Below are 22029 nucleotides of genomic sequence, written 5' to 3'. Positions count from 1 at the left end.
GTATTTTATGTTGCGATCTAATTTTGGGTCTAATCATAAGTGTGTGAGGAGGGATAGTATTAGTAAAATGGAGAGTGGGATTACCATCAGTTCGGTTTTGATCCAAACCAGGCAAGGTCAGATACCTTTTCGGTTTGAACTTTCGGTTTCGTCGGTTTTGTCCCTACCACTTACACCCCTAATGGAATGACCTACCGTGGCGATGTTTATTTCATTAGATAGATTAGATAAACACATTTGGAAAAATATTTTTTCACCGTTTTAGCTGTATATTATAAAAATTACGGGTATTAAGAAAAATGGCTATAATAATAAATTTATTTAAAAGTGTGTAACAACTACAAAATTATCTTTTGTATATAAATGTGTGTAATGTTGATTTTTCATGGAGGTTAACTAGAATAGACTGTCATGGTAAATCAATTTTACAACTTCAACCAATTAGAATGAGTAATTTTGACACATCACCACAAGTGAATTAAAAATGGAAAATCCAAATAAAATCTCTACTAACTACTTTTGTTCACGTTCCATTGCTTTCGGCTTTGATTGATCCATTTTGTTCTTTGCCATTTATTTGTACTTTTGTTCTTATTGCTCGTGTTCTTCAGTGTTAACTTGTGTTTGAATAACTATGAATTGAACCATTCAAAAGCATTTTCTCATGTTCTTAATTCTTATTAGGTATACTTGATATAAGAGATTGTTTAGAGAATGGCTATCATGTTCTAGCTGCTCATGTTCTTATCAGGTTTCATGTTAGTCATTGATATTCAAACATAGAATGACCCCAGGGGAAGATATGAGACGATTCTTAATTAACTTGAAGATTGAATAACATTGAAAACTAGGTTTGAAAGGGTGAAGTAGGCAGTAACATAAGGTTAGAACGTAGATGATTACATAGAACAAAATCATGGGATCAATCAAAACCAACAACGGTGGAACGGTGAACAAAAGTAGTTAATAGAGATTTTATTTGGATTTTTTCATTTTTAATTTACTTGTGTTGATGTGTCAAAATTACTCGTTTTAATTGTTTGATGTTGTTATATTGAATGGTTTGTAAGTAAGACCTTTCTTATTGAGAATGATAAATTAAAACTTTATTATTATTAGTACCTATTTTTTTTACAATGATGGTGAATAATTTGAACTAGGATACTTATACTCACCCTAAACAAACATTCATATACTTTATCACGAGCATTCACTTTATTGATTATTGAATCTCATGTAACCCTGGTTGGAGATAGTAGTGTAGAAAACTCTCGACGTTGAATGTGTATATTTCAACTTAGTGTTTATTTCTTCCACGTCTTTTGCTTGAATGTGACCTCTTGAAGTTGCCCCTTTTTCGACCATTTATTTTTCTAAGAAAATCTTTGTGTTTGGAATCGACCAATCTTTGTCGTCCCCTATTCTCATTTTTCCCTCCCCTCTTATGTTGTTATCAATTTGAGAGACTAAGAGAGAAGAGTGTTGAAAACAAAAGTTAGTTAACAAATAAAGTATGGTCGTTGTGCAAGTTCAAGTCAAATAAGACATGAAATGATTACAACATGCACAAGGTCGTCCAATATGCTTAGGGTTTACCACATTACTTCTTTGCTAAACAACATACATTATCATTCAACTAATGTTAGTGTGTACAGTTTGTTTTGATCTCTCTTCATCTGTCACTATAAACAAGAATAAATAGCACTTATCGTTTACAACTATGCATCTCTAATAATGAAATCAAGTCATAATTGGTAACATGATAAAATTGGTGTTGAAAGAGGAGAACGAAAATGAACCAAACTTGAAGATGATGAAAAAGACTAAGAAGTTGTAATTGAACGAACATTCAGTCAAATTTGAGGCTCTCGACATCTAGGGTAGAGAAGTCAATGAAAATAGGAAGAAAAAAAAATGAAAGTCGTTGAAAATTAAGAGATTTACACCATGTTTTCACCATTTTTGTTTTTAATTATTGGTAATGAAAACACAAAGTAAGATGTATTTTTGTTTCTTGAAATGAGCTATTTACTGGAAAAAAAAATTCAAAAGCACGCAAACATATTTTTAATCTAGTTTTCTGTAGAAATGGAAACAAGAAACATACAAAATAAACAGACCCTTACAACATCTTCATGAAATTCCTCCATTCATATCATCCAATATTGATTAGTGTATTATCATAACCTTGATTGAAATCAATATTATGGAAAAAAAAACTTGTTTGTCGAATACATATCAATCGTATTTCAATTTCTCATAATATTTAACTGCAATATTTGGTCAACCTCAGCATATCATTGCATTTTATTAGAAAATAATTAGAATAAATGAACCAAACGTAGAATAAAATAGGTATGAGATATATTAAAATTTTCAAACCTAGTTACATAAACAAAAAACTTCAATCAAATTTTGTAACAAACTTAGTTTCAAATCTCCACAATAATATCATTACGTGAAATTTTGTGGTTTTGGCTTGTTTTACTTGTATTTATGTCAAAAGGATAGATAGATAGATGTGTCTCAGCATGAACCCTTTTATAGAGAGAGAAATCTATTAAATCGTTTTGTAGATTGATTCAAAACATATAACTACTTTAAACATATTATGAAATAATACTTTGAAAAAAGGAAAAACTTACCATACAAGGGATGACTTGGTAATATCAAAATGGTTGGTGGATAAAAATGTTATTTACAATTTGAAGGTGTATTTTTCGTGATTTTCGTCAGTTCTCTCTTCGTAACATCCAGCATTATTTTTAATAAAAAGGAATAAATAAAATTGTCTTTTGTCTTTTAACTACGGGATTTGCGGCAAACACCCTGGTTGTGGAGTTAATTGATTAATTACACTTGCTTGTAAAGGATTCAGAAAAAATTGTTTCGCTATATCCAATATTTTACTTAACGCATAACAAATTAAATGACAAATTAACAATCTTCATTTAACAACATCAAATGTTCTTTAGATTATCCACAATGTTGGGAATGAAAAGTTTTAACCTTACCTTTTCATTACCCCACGATTGTAAGATGTCACATGATAGTTTAGTGCGTGAGGAATCTTAAATTATGGTATTCCAAGGTTCAAAAAATAATGAAGTGTTTCATGATCCACCTTTCGAAAGGGAAGCTTAAGACATATGAACACTTTCACCAGTGCTTTTCGAAGTTCCATTTGATCAAACTTTGAGAATGCAAATGAATTCTCTTCCGTCGCTGTTGTTGAGCATGGACCTGATTTCTGCTTCTTGTTCCTATCAAGTATGCACCCTCAAAACAAACCAAAAAACAGCAGTAAACTAAAATTTCATTGAATCTAAGGTATGAGATTTAGTATGTAGGACCATTAATCAAGTAAAGAAAATGTTTCTTCTCAAATTGTTCAACATGGATAATTCAAGATTCAATATAGTGATTACTGATTTAATCAATTATACTTAATCATATTGAACTTCAAACATGAGTCTGTAAGGTCTGACACAATTGGTAATATCGAGATTCGTTGGTTGAACATTTCGATCCAACCTATGTAAGAATTACCTTATCACTACAAACTATGTATCTATGTTCCTCCCAAAAACAACATAATTGACACATACACCAACCTATAGAGCATAGATTTAAACATACACATCTAATAAATCATAAACAAATTGAATAACAGATAATAGTGTGCATTCAATACTGATTAATAAGAATTTAAACAACAAATGTATATCTTGTGAGGAGTAACACTAAACAGTTGAGAAAAAAGAGCAACGAGTGTCGAAAATGGAGGCAAAAAGGTTAAAGGAGTTGTCGAACCTATAAACACATCATATGAAAATAAAAATTGTTAGCATCCAAATTCACTGGTCCAATTCTGCCTACTGCAAATTGCTTCGCTATATATAAAAAAAAAAAAAAAAAACATTATGACATGTCTAGAAGCTATTTTCAGCTATTTCAAAAAGCTCTTATATGAAAACAACTTATGAATACTTTAGGGTAACCCACATACTTGTATCATTTTATCTCCTAAAGTAAAATCTACATGACATAAACTAGAAACAAGTATTGTAGATTACTTTTTCATAAGCTTATTTCTAAGCTCTTATATCAAGCATGTGGATTTCATAAGGCATGTGAACTTCTAAGCATGACGTGTGTGTGTGTGTATATGTGTGTGTATATATATATATATATATAATATCCTTCCTCAATCAAACAATCCAAAACAACTTTTTACCGTATGCTTTTAGAGTTTTTCACCTAAGTATATTATTTTTTGAGGTTAAAAGACTTTCTAATATGAAGTGTTTAAAAAGGACATGCAAGGAAGACCCTAGGTTGAATGTTGGGTAAAACTCAAAAGTAAATACTTTCATGTCTTGATTTTTTTTAATTTTAGATTCAATAGTATTAATATCTAAATTACTATAAAAATAAATTTACACATTAATAGTATTAATAGTAAAATACCTTTAAATAATAGTTGCAAAAAAACTTATATGTTTTGGTTGTCCATTTTGTTTGCAATGTACGATGTTATGTATGATATAAAATCTGATATAAATCTTTATGTGAAATGCTAACATGTGTCCTTCTTAAGGACACATGTTAAAATTTCACTAATAGAAATTATGTTTCAAAAATCGTGTTAATTTATTTCTCAAAATGTTAACCATTAATTTTCCTCAATAAAATCTTGTTATGACAAATGTTAGTATGTCCTAATCTTAATTTACACATTCATTAGGATAATATTTCGAAATTATCCATTGTGAGTTTTCATTCATCACTATTGACTTTGACTACTAAAACTTTGCAGATTTCAACATTTTTTTTACATGTTGTCTATTCTTTTATCCTTGCATGTGACCCGACCTTACCCATCAAATGGAAGAAACATATATAAATACGGTGGATTAGCAATTTAGGTTGCTAATATATCATTTATGATTTTACAACTATGTGAGCCACAAAAACAATAATCAAGCCTTAATAGCACTTTTGTTCGTTTAAAAACAATATTATAAGAGAAATTTGATTTAGGAGACAATAAGGTGGTATATAAAATTATACATCGACACCCAATGTTTGTTGGAGATACAAAAATCCACTTTAAAGAATTGCAAATTATAACTGCAGAGAAGTTGAGTTTATGCTTGACACTCATGAAAATTTTAAGATACTTAAATGTATTGAGTTATATGTCAATATTGTGGACGATAATGCATCTTTAAATATTCGTCAAACATCAAGTTCAAATCAAAGTTCAAATCAAAATTCAAAACACATAACATCCATATTATGAACCATTAGGGGTGCTTGTGGTGCGGTTTGGATCGGTTTGAGACAAAAAATCATCTGATTCAAAATCATCCGTATGTCCCCAAGACTCAGAAGCGCAGGGACCCGAGGATAGATGGAGAGGGCTCACACCCAGGTGGATTACTCGTCCCAGGTGGTTGATCCGACACCAGCGCATAATTATGCTGGGTATGCGGATGAAGGTTTTGTTGGATATGATCGAATGGAGGAGGAGAGAATGTTTTTTTCAGCCGCCGCAGGACGAGGCAGAGGATGAGGAGGTGCCACAGGATGTTGTGGAGGATTATCTTGAGGCAGATAATCTAGTTCATGAGGGTGAGCCTCAGCCTCAGGCTCAGCCACGACGTCGTTGTGTTCCGTTGATACTGTTGTATCTTGTTGGAGGGCCTCCTTTCCTGGAGGACCTGAGACCACGTCACTGTTGTCCGACTACGCGAGGCACGTGGCGAACCCACTTTGGGTGAACCATTATAATGTAAGTGTTTAAATTGTTTAAAATTCTTTAAATGCTTTAAAGTGATTATTTAAAATAATGTAACGTAAGTGTTTTAATTATTTAATATTATGTAGCATAAGTGTTTTAATTATTTAATATTATGTAGCGTAAGTGATTTAATTATTTAAAATAATGTAACGTAAGTGATTTAATTATTTAATATTATGCAGCGTAAGTGTTTTAATTATTTAATATTATGTAGCGCAAGCGTTATAATTATTTAATATTATGTAGCGTAAGTGTTTGAATTATTTAAAATAGTGACACTGTCTTAATTAATTTGAATTTCAGATGTGGTATGATGAAGTGGGTTACAAGAGTATAAATGCAGGGAAAAGGATGAAAGAGCTTGATAAGCCGGAGGCGGGTTTGAGGTGGTTTTGGGAGCATGTGGAGGGGTCTGGCCTACATGATTTGATATACACCGGGTATTTGACTGTGACCCATGCCATGATACGTGCTCTCTACGAGAGGTGGCACACGGAGACCGATAGTTTTTATCTACCTGTGGGGGAGATGACGATCACTTTGGACGATGTGCATAATCTCCTACACATTCCTATTCACGGCTGCATGTTAGACCAAGACGAGGCAATGGATCGGGACCGTTCGATTGATTTGATGACCAAGTTGTTGGGCATGTCAGATGTTGATGCTAGGGCTGAGGTTAGGAATGAATTTGCTGGTCATATCAGTTATCCCTCACTGAAGCGGGTTTATGAGGACCACCTGACAAAGACTAGACGACTTGAGGAGCCACAGACGAGGGAGGAGCTGCAGGAGAGAGGCAGGAGGAGGGTGTGGTGTGTGAGGAGTTTCCTTCTATATCTCGTCGGTTGTGCGCTGTTCACTAACAAAACGAACAAACACATCGACTTAATATATCTTGATTGCATGGCGGACTTGTAGGCGGTTGGGAAGTGGTCATGGGAAGGGATGCCCTTAGTTTACATGTACGATTATCTGGATGATTCTGATATCCTAAATAACATAACGATGGCTGGTTGTATGACTCTTTTTATCGTAATAATTTAATATTTATCTTAATTTCTTTATGAATTTATTTTATAAATTTTATTATCATGTTAGATTATTTTATAATGTTTTAGATTTATTGAATATTTAACTCGAATAATTAATTTTGTGTATTATTTATTTTGTTGCAGGGATGGATTTTGGAGCATTTGCCAGGTCCTTACCCAAGGAAGCCTAACCCGGGGTGGAAGCCGGAGATACCATGTGCTGGGAGATGGCTTACTATTAGAGGGCATAAAGATGTGCACCATTACCGCTTACGCCTAGATCGCTTGGAGGTGGGTGACGTCAGGTTTTCTACTTATAGTAATCACAAAGACGTGAACCCATTTCAGCTTCTGTGCACTTACTCAGGATGACTCATGTGCGGGAAGGAGAGGGTGTACCGTCATTTACCTGAGCGGGTAAAGAGACAGTTATCCTTTGTACATAACGTTCCGAGACATCTGTCAGATGTCCCTCAGGTGCCTCCGTAGTTGCTGACCACTGTGTTGATGGACGCTCAGGCGTGGTTATTCACTGCTTGGGGAGATGGGTGGGAGAGACCATGGCATTATGCGCTTGGCTACATGGCTTGGTATGTCAAAGTCTCTCACCCTCGTATTCTCCCATCCGATGAAGGATCTCCTCCCAGGCCGGCGAACGTGGAGCAGATCATAGAGGAGGAGCATGCCAGGAAGATGCCTGACACACTGACGATCATCCGGGATGTGGTGCATATAACCGATGATATTGTGGCCAGGCAAGCCGAGATGACTAAAGAGAAGATTGTCCAGGAGGTGATGCGGGTAGCCGGTATTGGTCGCCCTGCCCTTATATATCAGATTGCCAGGCGGCGCAGGGGGCTGAGGCATACTAGGCAGCATGGTTGATTGTGATTAGGCTTTTTTTATGTACTTTTTGATTGTGATGTATAATTATGACATGTTCCGTACATTTTGGTATTTCTATGACATTTTCCGACATACCTTTATATTATTTCTTGCATTTTAATTTTATCTATTAAATATTATTTTGTACGCACGTTTTAATTTCCCGACATATCCTGGTTGTTTACTTTAATTTGCAATTGGATGCAAAAATAGAAAAAATTCTTCTGGATAATCTGGTCTAGTTTACTGGTATGAACGACAGTTAACTGCCGCTGGATCCAGCGGATGTTAACTGCCGGCGTTTTACCCAACGGTTGTTAACCGTCGCTGATGGCATTTTAATATTTTACTTGTGTCAATATGAAGTTTTCATTGTCAAAAAAACAATTTTCTTTTTTATTTTGGGTCGGACCCAAGTTTGACCATTTTGTCAACTTTTTATCTATCGAGCTTAAGCCGGCCAAACCTTGAATATTCTCTTTATTCACTTTGAAAATGATTATAGAAAGAAAATTGGTATATACAACAAATTATTTATCATGAGTCCATAATGGAAGGTATGCCACTTAGACCGTTTGTTTATTAATTCCATCTCCTTCCTTATCCTTCATTGTATTCCGCTCAACCATGATTAATTGATTGATTTCATTTTCGGAATGCTTTTGTGACTCATTTTTTTCCCTTCTAGATATAGCAGTTCTCATATAGAAAATATTAAGGGGATTGAATTGGATTTTTTTTTTTTTTCCATTCTTTTAAATTTGTAGATCAAAATTCAAAGTATGTAAAACCAAAAAAAGATGAATATGCAGATTGGAGTCAATAAACTAATTGAAGTTAACAAACTCAACTATACACGTTTTACAAATAGATTTAAAAAATCAAATAGTTTACTAGTACCGATGAGAATAAGAATTTGATGTTCAAAATTTTGATTATCAATTTAACAACAATGAATAAAAATGGTATAACAAATATCATTCATTCAATCATGCATTATGTATAACTTTATCAGAGTCTAACCTCTTCTATTGAACTCAATCCCTGTTGGTTCATCAACTTTTACGATTCTTACTTTATTATTTATACACCTCGAACATAACACTAGAGTTTGACTGGTCCCAATAGAACACAAGTTCATGAAAGTAAAATATACATGTAATTAATTAAACATACACATCAATCTCAATCTATGTTCTGTGGGGAATGAGAGATCCTAACCAAATTATTATCACGAACATTGCAAGATCTCTTACATGAGAAAAAAGACATGTTTTTCACTAACCTTGATTCACAAAAACTACTACTACCAGGTCTACTCATCTTTTTATCCCTCTTACCACTTTTCTGACTTTTGGTACACTCTTTGTAAGCTGCTAAGAAAGGATCATCATCTTGAACCCAAATACCCTTCTTGGAAGAAGTTCTATAATAAGGAGGTTGAAAAGCACAAGGAGGAAGTGGAATTTGAAAATCATGAACAAGTTTTCTAGGAGTAGTTGCTCCTTCAAGTGAAGAAATTGGAGGGAGTGGCAACTTAGGCAAAAATTCATTCTCTCTTTGGATTAAATTTTCACCATTTGTATTAACACTTTCTTTGGGGATACCGGGCTTCTTTTCCCATGAGAATGATATCTTTCTTGTTAGTGGTTGCTGACTCATGATTCTATGAGAGTTTTAGTTCATAGTATAAATGCAAGACATATAATGTATGATGAGGTATATGTGATTCTACTAGCTAGCTAGGTCTTTATATATATATATATATATATATATACTTGTTCAATGACATGATTTCTTAATATTGGACAAGCACATAAAACATAAGCATAGAAAATTTGTTTTGCGTGTTGGAATAATTTCTTGAAAGAAGACAAATGAGTTTGGAAATTTGAGGCCATCTTAGAATGGTTGACCTGGTCACTTGCCATTTGTATCAATTGAAAGAAGGCAATGATGTGGAGGTAGAATATATAAGACAAAACTTATAATGGTTGACTTGGTTATGGTATATTAGAGATCCTCATCTCAAGTCCTCAACCACATATAACCACTATCTTCACTTCACACGATGGTTGGGCCAAACTGATATTTTGTTTGCAATTATTAAGTAATATAAGAAAATATAACAGTCAATTAACCCCTAAAAAAAACAGTCAATTAAATGGTTAATGAATTTCAATTTGAGGTAAATCATTCAAGAGAATCATAGTTTAAATCATCACTAAAGTAGTTATATTGACAACCTTTAATTATTTATTGGTCGAACTCTAAATAACTCGAACTCATTTTCTTTAAAAGTCGATGAACTAACATAGAAAATAAGCTTTCATAACGGTTAAAACCAAATAGCTTTAATAAGATTTTGTTTGGTAATCGTTTGATTTGTATTCAAAAGCAAATTATTATTGATATTGTTAGACCGAACGAACATTCTATGTGGATTTAAATTCAAAACCTCGTTTTTATGTGTATGAGTTTTAGTATGTGTATGTTGTGGCTTTGGGTTTGACACAAAGTGGGAGACGCGGGAATGTAGTAGCTAACGCCAAACCAAACAATGCATTAGATGATCTTTATCACTTCACTTCGTCCACAGAAAAAAAAAATGAAGACAAATCATTGTTTCTTAAGAATTAAACCCGGGTTCTAGCTCACCATACAAAAAAGCTTAATAGTTATTGTCTTTTTCAATCAAAGTTATAAGAGCAAAACATCTACCACCATTTAGTACTATTGATTAAATTCTATTGATAAACGTTTTGAACACAGAAACATAATTCTTTCTCCAACTAGGAATTTGAATCATTAACCACATTCTTATTAATCAAACCAACCACGCATTATTATTTCATGTCGTTTTCATGGTGAAGTTTTTTCAAACTATTTTACCTCTAGTAATTTTGTATCGTTACACAATAGAAAAGCCACCAGTATGCATTTAATTAGCTGTATCAGAATTTAAAATACATACATAAATAATTAAATATCGTCAACTCAAAGCAGGCCGTATTTTTGTGAATGAGAAAATGGGAAAATTCTGTTTGAACTTATGTTCTTTCTTCCTTGTTTTATTTTGACCAGTCATTATATGATTTTTACAAAAAATAACCATAGTATACGATACTTAGTTAGAAAACTGCTAGTTGATGCAATACATACATACATATACACCCAAAATTCAACAAAATACAAAAAATTTAAAGCAAACAATTCAAGGTCAATTTCAAGATATTCATTTTTTAACCTCGTATTTTTTTGAAGAATTTATTTTTGTTTATTCCTTTAACTGCATTCACATCTTCATATGTGAATTAAATGTATTTAAAAATAACATGCAGTTTAAGTCCAATAATCGATCTTGATCACATGACAAAATCAATAAACATGTCACACATTTAATGTGCGGAATACAAATCCCAAATCTTCTAGGCATAGACAGCTTTATGACTAATAACATCATTTGAGTACTTACAAGAAAGAATATGCATATACTTCCTTAAGCTAGGCCAATTAAATCTATTGATCTTTTGATTTTGATCCCTACTTGACCCTTGAACGATAAAGGGACTTTTTGTGCATTTCTTGCAAGCTTCAACAAAAGGGTCATCTTCCTTTTGCATTCTACTTTCCATCTTGAAAGATCTAATTCTAATACTTTGAATTGCACATAGATCAACATGAATTTGCTTTTCTTCCTCCACTCTTAATCTATGATGAACATTTTTAGATAATGAACATGGAGGAGGTTGAAGCACTAATTTAGTAGCATGATTTTTTTCATAATTGTGATTAGTGACTTTGGCAAGACCAGGCTTGTATTCCCATGAGAAAGGAACATTTACATTTTCTTCATAATGAATATCATTGTAGGTATAGTTGTTGTGGATTTGGATATTGGTATGTTTCATGGTTCCAATATCAAAATCAATATCCCCTTCAACGTTCTTATAATAATATAGTGGCTAATATATCATGATGAATTTCGTGATTATTGATTAAGAAACGGGTAATCCAAATTGTGGGAAAGGATATTTAGCTTGTAGATTAATGTATTATTGTTTATTAGGATAAGACAAATATAAACATGTTACATGTACAAGTATATGCAACTTCTCTCATATGTTCCTTTCATGAATATCATGATCATATATTATATTATATTATATTATATTATATTTTATTATATATAATTATTGGAACTTGGAAGCGTAGGAAAAGGGACCCTAGATGTAGATTATGACCGGCATGAGAGAAATATGCCACAAACCTAGGTAGAATTACATTTCGTGACGTGTGTGTATATGGAGATGAGTGATTTATGGTTAAAACTGTATCAAATATTAACCATACACCCTTTCTGTACCAGGTTAAGGACTTTAAGGGGATTAGCTTCTAATTAAGACCAAGAGTTATCGTATTCCAACTTCAGCTTCACATGCAAGCTTGAAGCCAGTTTCTAATTGGGAGGATGATTTGTTTGGTCACAAGGATTTGAATACTTTATTTAAACGCACACGTTTGAGAGAAGGCTGAAAGAGGAAAGGAAAAATCAAATAATATGCAATTTTAAAATAATTAAATGATATATATTTTTAAATTTGGGGGTAAATATCTATTTTCCTCCCTGTAATATTAGCGAATTCCAGTTTTAGTCCCTGTAAAATAAAAGATTTAGATTTTGTCCCTGTAATTTCAGATTCTTCCACTTTTGGTCCCTCCTTTCATCACGTCAGTAGAATCTGCATAAATTACGTCCCTGTAATTTCAGATTCCTCCTACTTTTGGTCCCTGTAATTTCAGATTCATCCACTTTTAGTCCCTCATTTTACATGCCATGTATGCAGATTCGGCTGACGTGGTGGAATGAGGGACCAAAAGTGGAAGAATATGAAATTACAGGGACAAAATCTAAATCATTTTTTTTACAGGGACTAAAACTAGAATTCACTAATATTACAGGGACGAAAAGAGGTATTTACCCTTAAATTTGTGTCCAAATACTTGTTGCAATCAAATAATATGCAATTTAAAAAAAAGTAAGTATTTTTTTAAGAGAAATGATATTTGCACAACTATTTTGTGACAATTGTTTTTTCGCATACTCTATTTTTCCTTTCTTTCTCTAATGTTTTGATTTTCATGTCAATAAATATTTTTCTTTGTAAATCTATAGTTGTTTCACAAATAGTTGATCAAATAACATACTTCCTTTTATCATGAATGACTCAAAGTCAAAACTATATATATTTTTTTTTAGGATGATATTGTGCTAGGACATTCGTAAATACTATATGAAATTTGTGATAAAATCCACTACACACATCCCACTTTTCACATTTGTACTTTACACATTTTGAAAGAAAGAGCTAAAAAATTGAGTTATGATCCTTTCTATTTATATATGGAGATTGTCATTTAAAAAGGTACATACAAAATATAGATTATGGAACCTACTAACAAATGAGTCACACAATCATTAATATTTTTTAAATTTTTTATTATGTTTTTACCTGTTCAAATGAAATAAATGATGGAGATTCAAAATGGAGAGAAAAATAAACCTATTATTAAGCGAGATAATCTCGTATTTAGAAATCGTACTTCTCAAGGGGATAACCACTATAGTATACATGTTTCATAATAACAATCGAAAAAAATTGGTGGCTTCCACTCTACAACGTGTTTGACAAAATAAATTTTCGAGGTTACAACAGATAATTTTTAGTTTATGAGTTCATATGTATAAAAACTTACCACCAAGATTACATTAAAAAAATATTCAAATGTCCCTTTTTAGAATTTCATCCTCTAAGTTAGAGGCTCAATAAGTATTGTTTTTAACGAAATATGTTGGACTGCTAGTATACTCAAGCATTATCATTCAACAATCAATCAACGAATGGTCGAGATCAGAGAGTGACTTCTTAGTCACAAGCAAATTCCTCAATGATCTTAACAAAATTTTCACCCTTCTCTCACTCACCTAAACCAAAAATAGCATCTGCATTACAAGAAACATACACAATCTATTCCTAAAAATCTCTCATTGACTTGAGCGTCTGAACATGCACGACACCACCCGCCGAAGAGCCTTGTTACGCTCAAACCAACTCCGATATCAGCTCAAAACTTAAAACCTAAATTAGTCTTTGACAAAAACAAATAAGTTCTATTTGATCTATGAGAAGCAAAAAGAAAAGTTTTTATGCTTAAAAAATGCCAAATTAAACCTTAATATGAACTTAAATGTCTTAAAAATCATCGTAAAGACATTCATGTTTTTAAAGAACGAATTCTTATTTTTCATTTTTGTGGACCAAAGAGGTCCAAGTGGTTTTTGTCATACACGAATTTGAATTATCCAAGAACTATGAACAAATTTTTTTGCTAACCCAATTAATTAGAGTTTTGTGTACAATTGAAATACACCCCAAGAGAACCAACACCATGTTCATGTTTATAGAGAATTTCTTTAATGGTGACCAACTGTTGATAATGAATTTGTTTACAGAATCAGATCATGTTTATTTAATGACATTATGCAACGAACAACCAATTATACCAAAACTTTTCAAGGGTCCACCCACCCACCCAACACATAAAATGAAAATGATCCTTTATCAAATGCATTAAACAACCTTTTTTTTTTTTTTTTCAAATTAAAAAATGAAGATCCACAGACATTAGAATTGAACCTTGAAAACAAGGAATCAAAAAATCACTATCATTATTAATTAAGTTTCAAAAAGGACAACACAAATTGTGTTGGTTGGTTGCATTAGCATTAACTTTCACTACCCTTTTTCCATGTGCACACCGTGAGTCCCACGAATTATATCAACTCTCAAATATTAATATTTACGGCAACAACGTCATGCAAACAATCAAAGACTGAGTCCCCACCTTAAACAAACCAATCTCAAAAACAAAAAACAAAAAACAAAAACAAAAATCTAAGTCCACACTCCAACTAACATCACTTTACTGTTTTTTCATACAACAACAACAAACTTTGCCAAATCACTCCCAACAAACATCACATGAAACATAATAAACAAAAGTCAACCAAACCAATTGCCTAACATATCCAAATCATGTTGGCATTGGTATGGTATAGTAGTAATTAACAACTATAATAACAGAAAACATAAATAAATAAACCATATATGTAATGTAATATCATCATATATAATTAAAAAAAACTCATTAATTAAAGTTCTTAGTTTTCTTCTTCTTCTTCTTCTTCTTCTTCATCATCTTGTTCCTCTAAGGAGTAAAGGAAGTATTATTACCAAGAGTTGATCCTAGAAGATCATTGCACAAACTAGCTCCTTCTTGAGTTGTTTTATTGTTCTCTGCTCTTGGACTACTACCGGCGCTACTATTTGAAAGCGATCCGAATGCTGTCTTTTGAAGGACTCCGGTTGGCGATGATCCCATTGGAGGACTATTGTGATTGTCCCAACCATCAGTCATGAGATTTAGGGCGGACGAATTGTTGTTGCCGCTGCCATAGTGATCATCGTTTGCATTGTAGGTAATAGTATTACTAAGATGAAGAACCTCTCCAAGTGGACCACCCATTGAACTCTCCCAAGTTATTGGAATCCAATTAGCTTGCTTTGTAGTATTATTGTTTGATGATTCATTGTTGTTATTGAGAGCACTACTTCCAACACCTAACCCCATTTGAATAGGGTCTATTTCTCTTGATAGCCTAAGAGGTGAAAGTGTGAGTTTTTCATTGGTTGCCGAGGAAGTGAACGACATGAAGTCTGAGGAAGTCATCGGTGTTGAAATTGATAGTTGTGTCCTATCAGACTGCATGTCGAGCTCCGGCCAAGAAAAACCACCTGAGCGGTTATGATGTTGGTGATCTGAGTGAGGTTTGGGAAAGTCGTCAATAAAATGCCTAAGGGATTGCTGAGAGCCTGCATCTCGGTTTGTAGGGTTCTGTGAAGATGAACCAAAGGTTCGGGTTCCTAGCAAAGTGGAGGTTTTCTGTGAAGGGTTCAGAAGGGAATCGGAAGTGACAAACCCGAATTCATTGTTCCTTGAGGACTCATCATATGAAATGTGCTGTTTTTGAATCATGAAAGGTTGATTTTCCTTTGGTTTCAACTCTAGAGTGGGTGGCAGCATCGGTAGTGCAGGACCATCCTGCATCGTCTCACTAGTGTTGTTATTCTCTTTGTTATTCATGAACATCCTGCAAACAAGAAACAAAAAAAACTTTCAAACACAATACAGAACAAGCACATTTCTTGAAATTTATACACAAAAGTAACAAAATTTAAAATGCAAAAAAATTGTTTTGAACACTTTCACTAATCTAATTACATTCAGTTGGTACATTTCTTGCCATAATGACTTTGAAACAGTGTTGCTGTTGAATGAGTAACAAAGGTTATAAAACACAAGCACACATAATATTATGGCCAAGGTTTTCAGTCACAATTCTTGATATTGTAGAGAATCACAATCAATTGCGGTTGATGCAACCTCAACAGCGATCATAGAGGCGTAAAATACATGATGTCACGGCTCAAATCGTAGTCGCAGGCTTTGAAAAAGCCTTGTGACACTCTAATTAGTACTATAGGGTATTTTTCTTTTTCAAGAAAGTTAATTTTAACAAAATTTAACAAGTAAACAATCACAGTAAAACAATAGTTTTCTGACCTGTTGATGGTGTTGGCAGCAGAAGAACCATTATCTTGTCCAATAAGGCTGTTCATATTCTTGGAATGCTCCTGGTGTGCAAAGCTAAGAGTGTTGGAAACAGTGTTGCCACCAGGAACAACGATAGATGAAGAAGGAGAAGCAGCAGCAGAATTGATCTGCTTTGATGAACCACTTGGAGTAATGGTTGAAGTAGTAGTAGTAGCTGTATTTGTGGTTCCACCAGTGGTGAGAGCCTGGCCAGATTGGCCTTCCACAGGCTTTCTTGAACGATGGCGTCCTCTGTTCATATGCCTTTCGCAGTACTTTTGATCAACAACGGCATCTCTTGAGCATCGCCATTTCTTTCCATCTGTTCTCCTACACCTTCCTGGTTCCGGATCGGTGTTGTTCGAGTATCCCAGATGGAATCCTCCCCATCCCACTGCATCAATCAAAAACATGTTTAATTCTTTCAACCAATGATGAGTTGATGACATCAAGTAGTTGAAAACTAACAATCAAGGTCAATCATTTAAAAAAAGCAAAACATAGAAACAAACAAAACACTAATCACTTTTCCATATTACTACTCCACCTCACATGACATGTTTTCAATCAATGATCAATTTGTTTTTTCAAAGACAAACAAAACACATATCACTTTTCCCCATTTTGACTTTTCAGTGATTCATCTGTCTCTTCCTCATAGAGTGCAACACTTAAGGGTGATGGTCGTTTTGATCCTTGAATGTGTGACACACTATCACTATAGTCACTAAATTAACCAAAATTACAAAAAAAACATCCTTGAATGTATCTCTTGTCAAGTTGTATATCAGTTTAGTCTTGGAATATGTTTCTTATGGGTTTTGCAATTTTGGTACATTTAGAGACTATAATGACACTATCTCACACATTCAATTTAAGGACCAAAATGATTGGAAAAAAATAATCTAAAATCTTGAACAATAAAAGAAAATCAGAGACAAATTTCATTTTGCTTATCTTTGTTAGTATCAATTAGGCAAGGAAAAAGGGAAGTGTACATACATGCATTTGGTCTGAGGAGAGCAGTTGAGAAGCTAGATAAGCCAGCAGAATCAAGGGCTTTTCTGATAGGTATAAGCAAATGATGAGGTACAGCAACATTTGCAGTGATGTACTTATAGATCAAAGCCTGATGTTCCAACTCCATCCACTGAGAAGGTGTGAATGGTCCTCTAACACCACTTAAACCTCCATGCATGCTTCCAGAACTATAACCTGTTCAAACAGTAAGGTAAAGTCAAAAAAGGTAACAAAAAAATTCAGAACTTAAAACCAAAAAAAAAAAAAAAAAGTTGATTCAGTTCTGAACTCAAAAAGAACACAACAAAAAAAAGGCTATAGTCTGAAAAAAAAATTAATAATTTTTTTCTGAGTTTGAAGAAATAATAACAGTCAAGTCAACTTTAAAATTTTTATTTATTTTCATGTAAGGAGGATATAGAAAAGGAAAGAACAGATTTTTTAGAGAAAGATGGTACAGAACAGAACCAATCAAATTTTTGTAGCTTTTTTTTCCTACATATTATAGCTCATAAATTTTTCTTCTTTAGTACCATCTAGTATACTATGCAAAAATTCACAAAAACCCAACTCCCTAAAACAGGAAGAAGATAAGAATTTTATTATAAATAAATACAAAATTTATTTTTTCTCCTATGTTCCTTTTCTCTTGACATGACTTAAAAAAATGAGACCACTCAAAAAATATATTTCCATGAAAAGACCCTCCAACAGTACTGTAGAATCATACCTTATAACTATAACAACCTTATAAATTTTTTTAGCTCCCCAAATGGATACCATATATATTCATAAATACATACAAAAATATCCAAATTCAAAATATATAAATTTTTTAATTTATATATTTTGATAAAAAAAAAAAACCTTAAAAACAAATGGTGTACCTGTATTTCTGTTGTAACTAGACATAGGATGGTAAGAAGCAGCATAAGACAATGCAGCATTTTGGGTAGTTTTGTCAACTAAAAAAGATTCAGATTTTGAAGTTGGAGTTGAAAAACTAAGCATTTGTTGTTGTTGGTGTTGACCATCAGAAGAAAAAAGTGTAGTGGTAGCATTAGATCTCAAAAGTGAAGCAGAACATGAGTTTCTTTGGTGTACTTGTTGATCAGTTTTTGCAAGTTTGAAACTTCTTAACTCATCTTCAGTACATGTTCCAGATCTCTCTTGTTTAAGTAAACCAGATCCATTGTTGTTGTACCATTTGTTTTTTGACTCAGGATCTGAACTAACCAAACCTTCTAAACTCACTACACCAAGATCCATTTAGAAACAAATGAAAAATAAAAATAAAAAAAGGACAGAATAAAAACAAGAACTAGACAAGGTTTAAGGAAAGGTAATGAAGTATCTTATGGTATAGCATGACAAGAGAAATAGTACAGAAGAACCCTTTGGAAAAGGAAGGCACATCTCATGAGAGAGAGAGAGAGAGAGAAGATATATGTGTATGTTTGTGACAACTTAACTTAAAGCTAAGGTGAAACAAGAAACCAGAATGGTTTTGTTTTGTTTTGGTTTTTTTTGGGAGTTGATGTCTTTGCAAAGATAAAATAATTGGAGAGATTATATAATATAGGAAAGAGGTTGTGGGGGAGAGAAGGAAACTGACTGGACTTGGTTTTCATCTCATACATATGTATGCTAGCTAATATTATATGGTTTTTATCAAATTTCATGACAAAAAATATTAGATATTTTTAGGAAAATTGCTGAGGATAATTTTATTTACAAATTGTTGTATAATATGAAAATTCACAATGCACAACAAAAATGATTTATGCGTTCGATATTTGAATGAAACAATTTTTTATTAGACTAGATAATTTTTAAGCAAATAAGGTTTTGTGACATATTGACAAAGTTCCTTCTTAAGGATATTGTTGATGACACTCGAGCTGATGATATTGTTGGTGAGGATGTCATTGTCAACAATATCCTCGTCAACCGTTTTGATCCCTCTATTTGTATTTATTTATAGAATTGATCATCGTATTTTAAAATTATTTAATTTTGATCACTCCATATTTTTGTACTTAAGAAGTGATGAAAATGAAGTTGAAACCGAAATTTTGATAAATTTCCTTATAATTTTATGAGCATTGATTGCTCCACATCTTCAAGTCGTATGTCACATCATTCAAAATACGTTAAATCCTCATTTTTAAGTACAAAAATCAAGGGTAACACTTGAGTTCGGTGATTTTTTCTCTATCTCATTAAAATAATTTATTTTAATTATTCTCTCATCTAAAATATACTAAATTTACCAAAATCACCAAAATCAAAGTCACTCAAGTATTATTCAAAAATCAGATAGATAAACTAAAACTTTAAAATTTTAAAAAAGGAATACCAATTTCGTGAACAAGTAAAAATAAGAAACTAAAATTATAATTAAGTCTAAATAATAAAATCATATAATAATTTAAATCTAGGCGACAATGATATGCAATAAGTAGTTACTTTTTTGGTATTAATCCTTCCATTTTTAAGGAAAACAAACTCAAGTTCATCTAAATGCAGATGAAAGAGGTTTGACCAAGAGATAAGTAAAGTTTGAACAATAATTATTCCACACACCAGTCAAACTCAAGTTGTTTTAAACAATTAATTCTTAATGGAACTCAATAACTATTTGAACTCAATTATTTGATTACAAGTGTTTATAATAGAGCACGCATTAATAGACAAAAATGATTATATATCTTTTAAAAAATTATAATTATATGTTGATTTTTTTTAAGGATTATAATATAGTATATGATATGATACCCTCCTCAAAAAAATATACATTGATATTATAGAGTATATTAAAGGGTTAAATATGTTTTTTGTCCCTATAAATATGTCAATTTTTCGTTTTAGTCCCTCTAAAATTTTCCTTCAACTTTTAGTCCTTATAAAATTTTCAATCTTCACTTTTGGTCCCTCTTTTAAAGTAAACTCATATGTAGAATCATATTATTTAATAAAATTTTCCAGAAAAATTCAAAATATTATAAGAATCACTCCAAAAAAAATTCAGAATTTTTTAACACAACATGAATTTAATATGAATTTTTATATTTTTTATGGTTAAAATTCATATTTAATTTGTGTTTTGTTAAAAAAATCTAATTTTTTTTAGGAATTTCTTTTAGAATATTTTACACATTTCTGCAAAATTTCATTAAAAAAATACAAAAATTAAATTAAAAATAGGGACCAAAAGTAGTGATTGAAAATTTTATAGGGACTAAAAGTTGAAGGAAAATTTTAGAGGGACTAAAACAAAAAGTTGACATATTTATAAGGAACAAAAACATATTTAACCCTATATTAAATTATGGTAGCTTTGTTTTTGAGTTACGGTCTACTCTAGCGTTTTCTAGGAAAAGTAATTATTCGTGGAAGCCTATACGCAAATAAAGAGGTGTATAGTTGGATTGAGAGGGGCATGAATGTCTTTTGATGTTAGAACCACTTATCACCAGGTTTGACAACCTTTGTTCTTTGTCAATTTCACTAAATTTAAAGTTCTTCTTTCACGCATTTTTTTCTAGTTTTTTCACACATTAAAAAGCTCTACATTTCAAACAAAGATCTTATCAGTTGTCTTTACATTTCAACTTCGATGTAAAGTTTGTTAGGAGACAAACGAATATGATTGCTCATACTTTAGTTAGGCCGACCTGTTCTTGAGTTAGACGCTGTATTTTTTATTCTCATCATTCTTATATTAAACATTGGTTGACTAATGATAATGGTTAACTTTGCTCAGAGAGAAGAAAAAAAATGGTAAAAGGTTAAGGGCTAGTATAACAAAGAGGCTTTCAATTCCCGCAAAGCAAGTGGGAATTTCTGGATGGAATTGAAAAATTCTGTAATTTTAAAATGATTATTAGTAGTGTCAATACTTTATATACCATACACTATAATTAAGTACTTGTGACAATGCTTTATGGACCATTTCTGGAGTCAAATATCCTAATACAATTCATCCCTATGAGAAAATAATTATAAATCCCAACAAGAGTATACTAAATGGTGTGTTTGCATTTGTTGCAAACCATTTTTTTTCTGTCCTTCATGAATCTCTAACATTTTGTTTGAAAAACAAATTGCATCACAAATGTGATCATTTTCAAAATTTAATGAATAAGCAAAGGATTTTTTTTAATGTTAAACTATCAGTAATTTTACCAAAATATTAATATGAAGTAAAAATTGGTTTCAGAGTTCAATATAGGTTTGGCTGGTATTGAGTCAGCTAGGGGTTTTCAGAGGGAGACTTCTCATTCTTCTTTTTAAGATTAAAAAAATAGCAAAGAGTAGTGGTGGGTTGCATGAACAAAGATGCATCACCACGTGACACATTCACACAAAAAAATTCTACCTTATATGTGTCTTATTCTCATTTAATTTCATACACTTCTCATGCTTGCTTTTGCTCTATCCCCATACACGCATGATAAAGATAGACACCTCTCAAAATTTCTAAATAAAATATACACAACAATTAATTTAATAAGCATAGGTTTCTTCCATAGTCCATACCTTTATAGGATGCACATACAATACGTC

General features: G+C 32.2%; 2 protein-coding genes across 2 annotated transcripts; both read right to left on the bottom strand.

The window, feature by feature from the left end:
• Window positions 1-8680: 8680 nt before the first annotated feature.
• On the bottom strand, window positions 8681-9482 carry LOC25482045 (uncharacterized). The gene has a single exon (XM_013610509.3). It carries the CDS (start codon window positions 9385-9387, stop codon window positions 8911-8913), a length of 477 nt encoding a protein of 158 aa, XP_013465963.1. The 5' UTR covers window positions 9388-9482; the 3' UTR covers window positions 8681-8910.
• A 5121-nt stretch (window positions 9483-14603) lies between these two features.
• Window positions 14604-19063, bottom strand: LOC25482044 (growth-regulating factor 1). Its single transcript, XM_013610507.3, has 4 exons — window positions 18348-19063; window positions 17443-17655; window positions 16411-16834; window positions 14604-15937 (listed from the first exon to the last, which is right to left on the bottom strand). Exons 1-4 carry the CDS (start codon window positions 18727-18729, stop codon window positions 14995-14997), a joined length of 1962 nt encoding a protein of 653 aa, XP_013465961.1. The 5' UTR covers window positions 18730-19063; the 3' UTR covers window positions 14604-14994.
• Between the last annotated feature and the right edge of the window lie 2966 nt (window positions 19064-22029).

This window comes from Medicago truncatula, chromosome 1, assembly GCF_003473485.1.
Source record: "Medicago truncatula cultivar Jemalong A17 chromosome 1, MtrunA17r5.0-ANR, whole genome shotgun sequence".
NCBI lineage: Eukaryota > Viridiplantae > Streptophyta > Magnoliopsida > Fabales > Fabaceae > Medicago > Medicago truncatula.
This window is presented reverse-complemented; position numbering and strand designations above follow the sequence as displayed.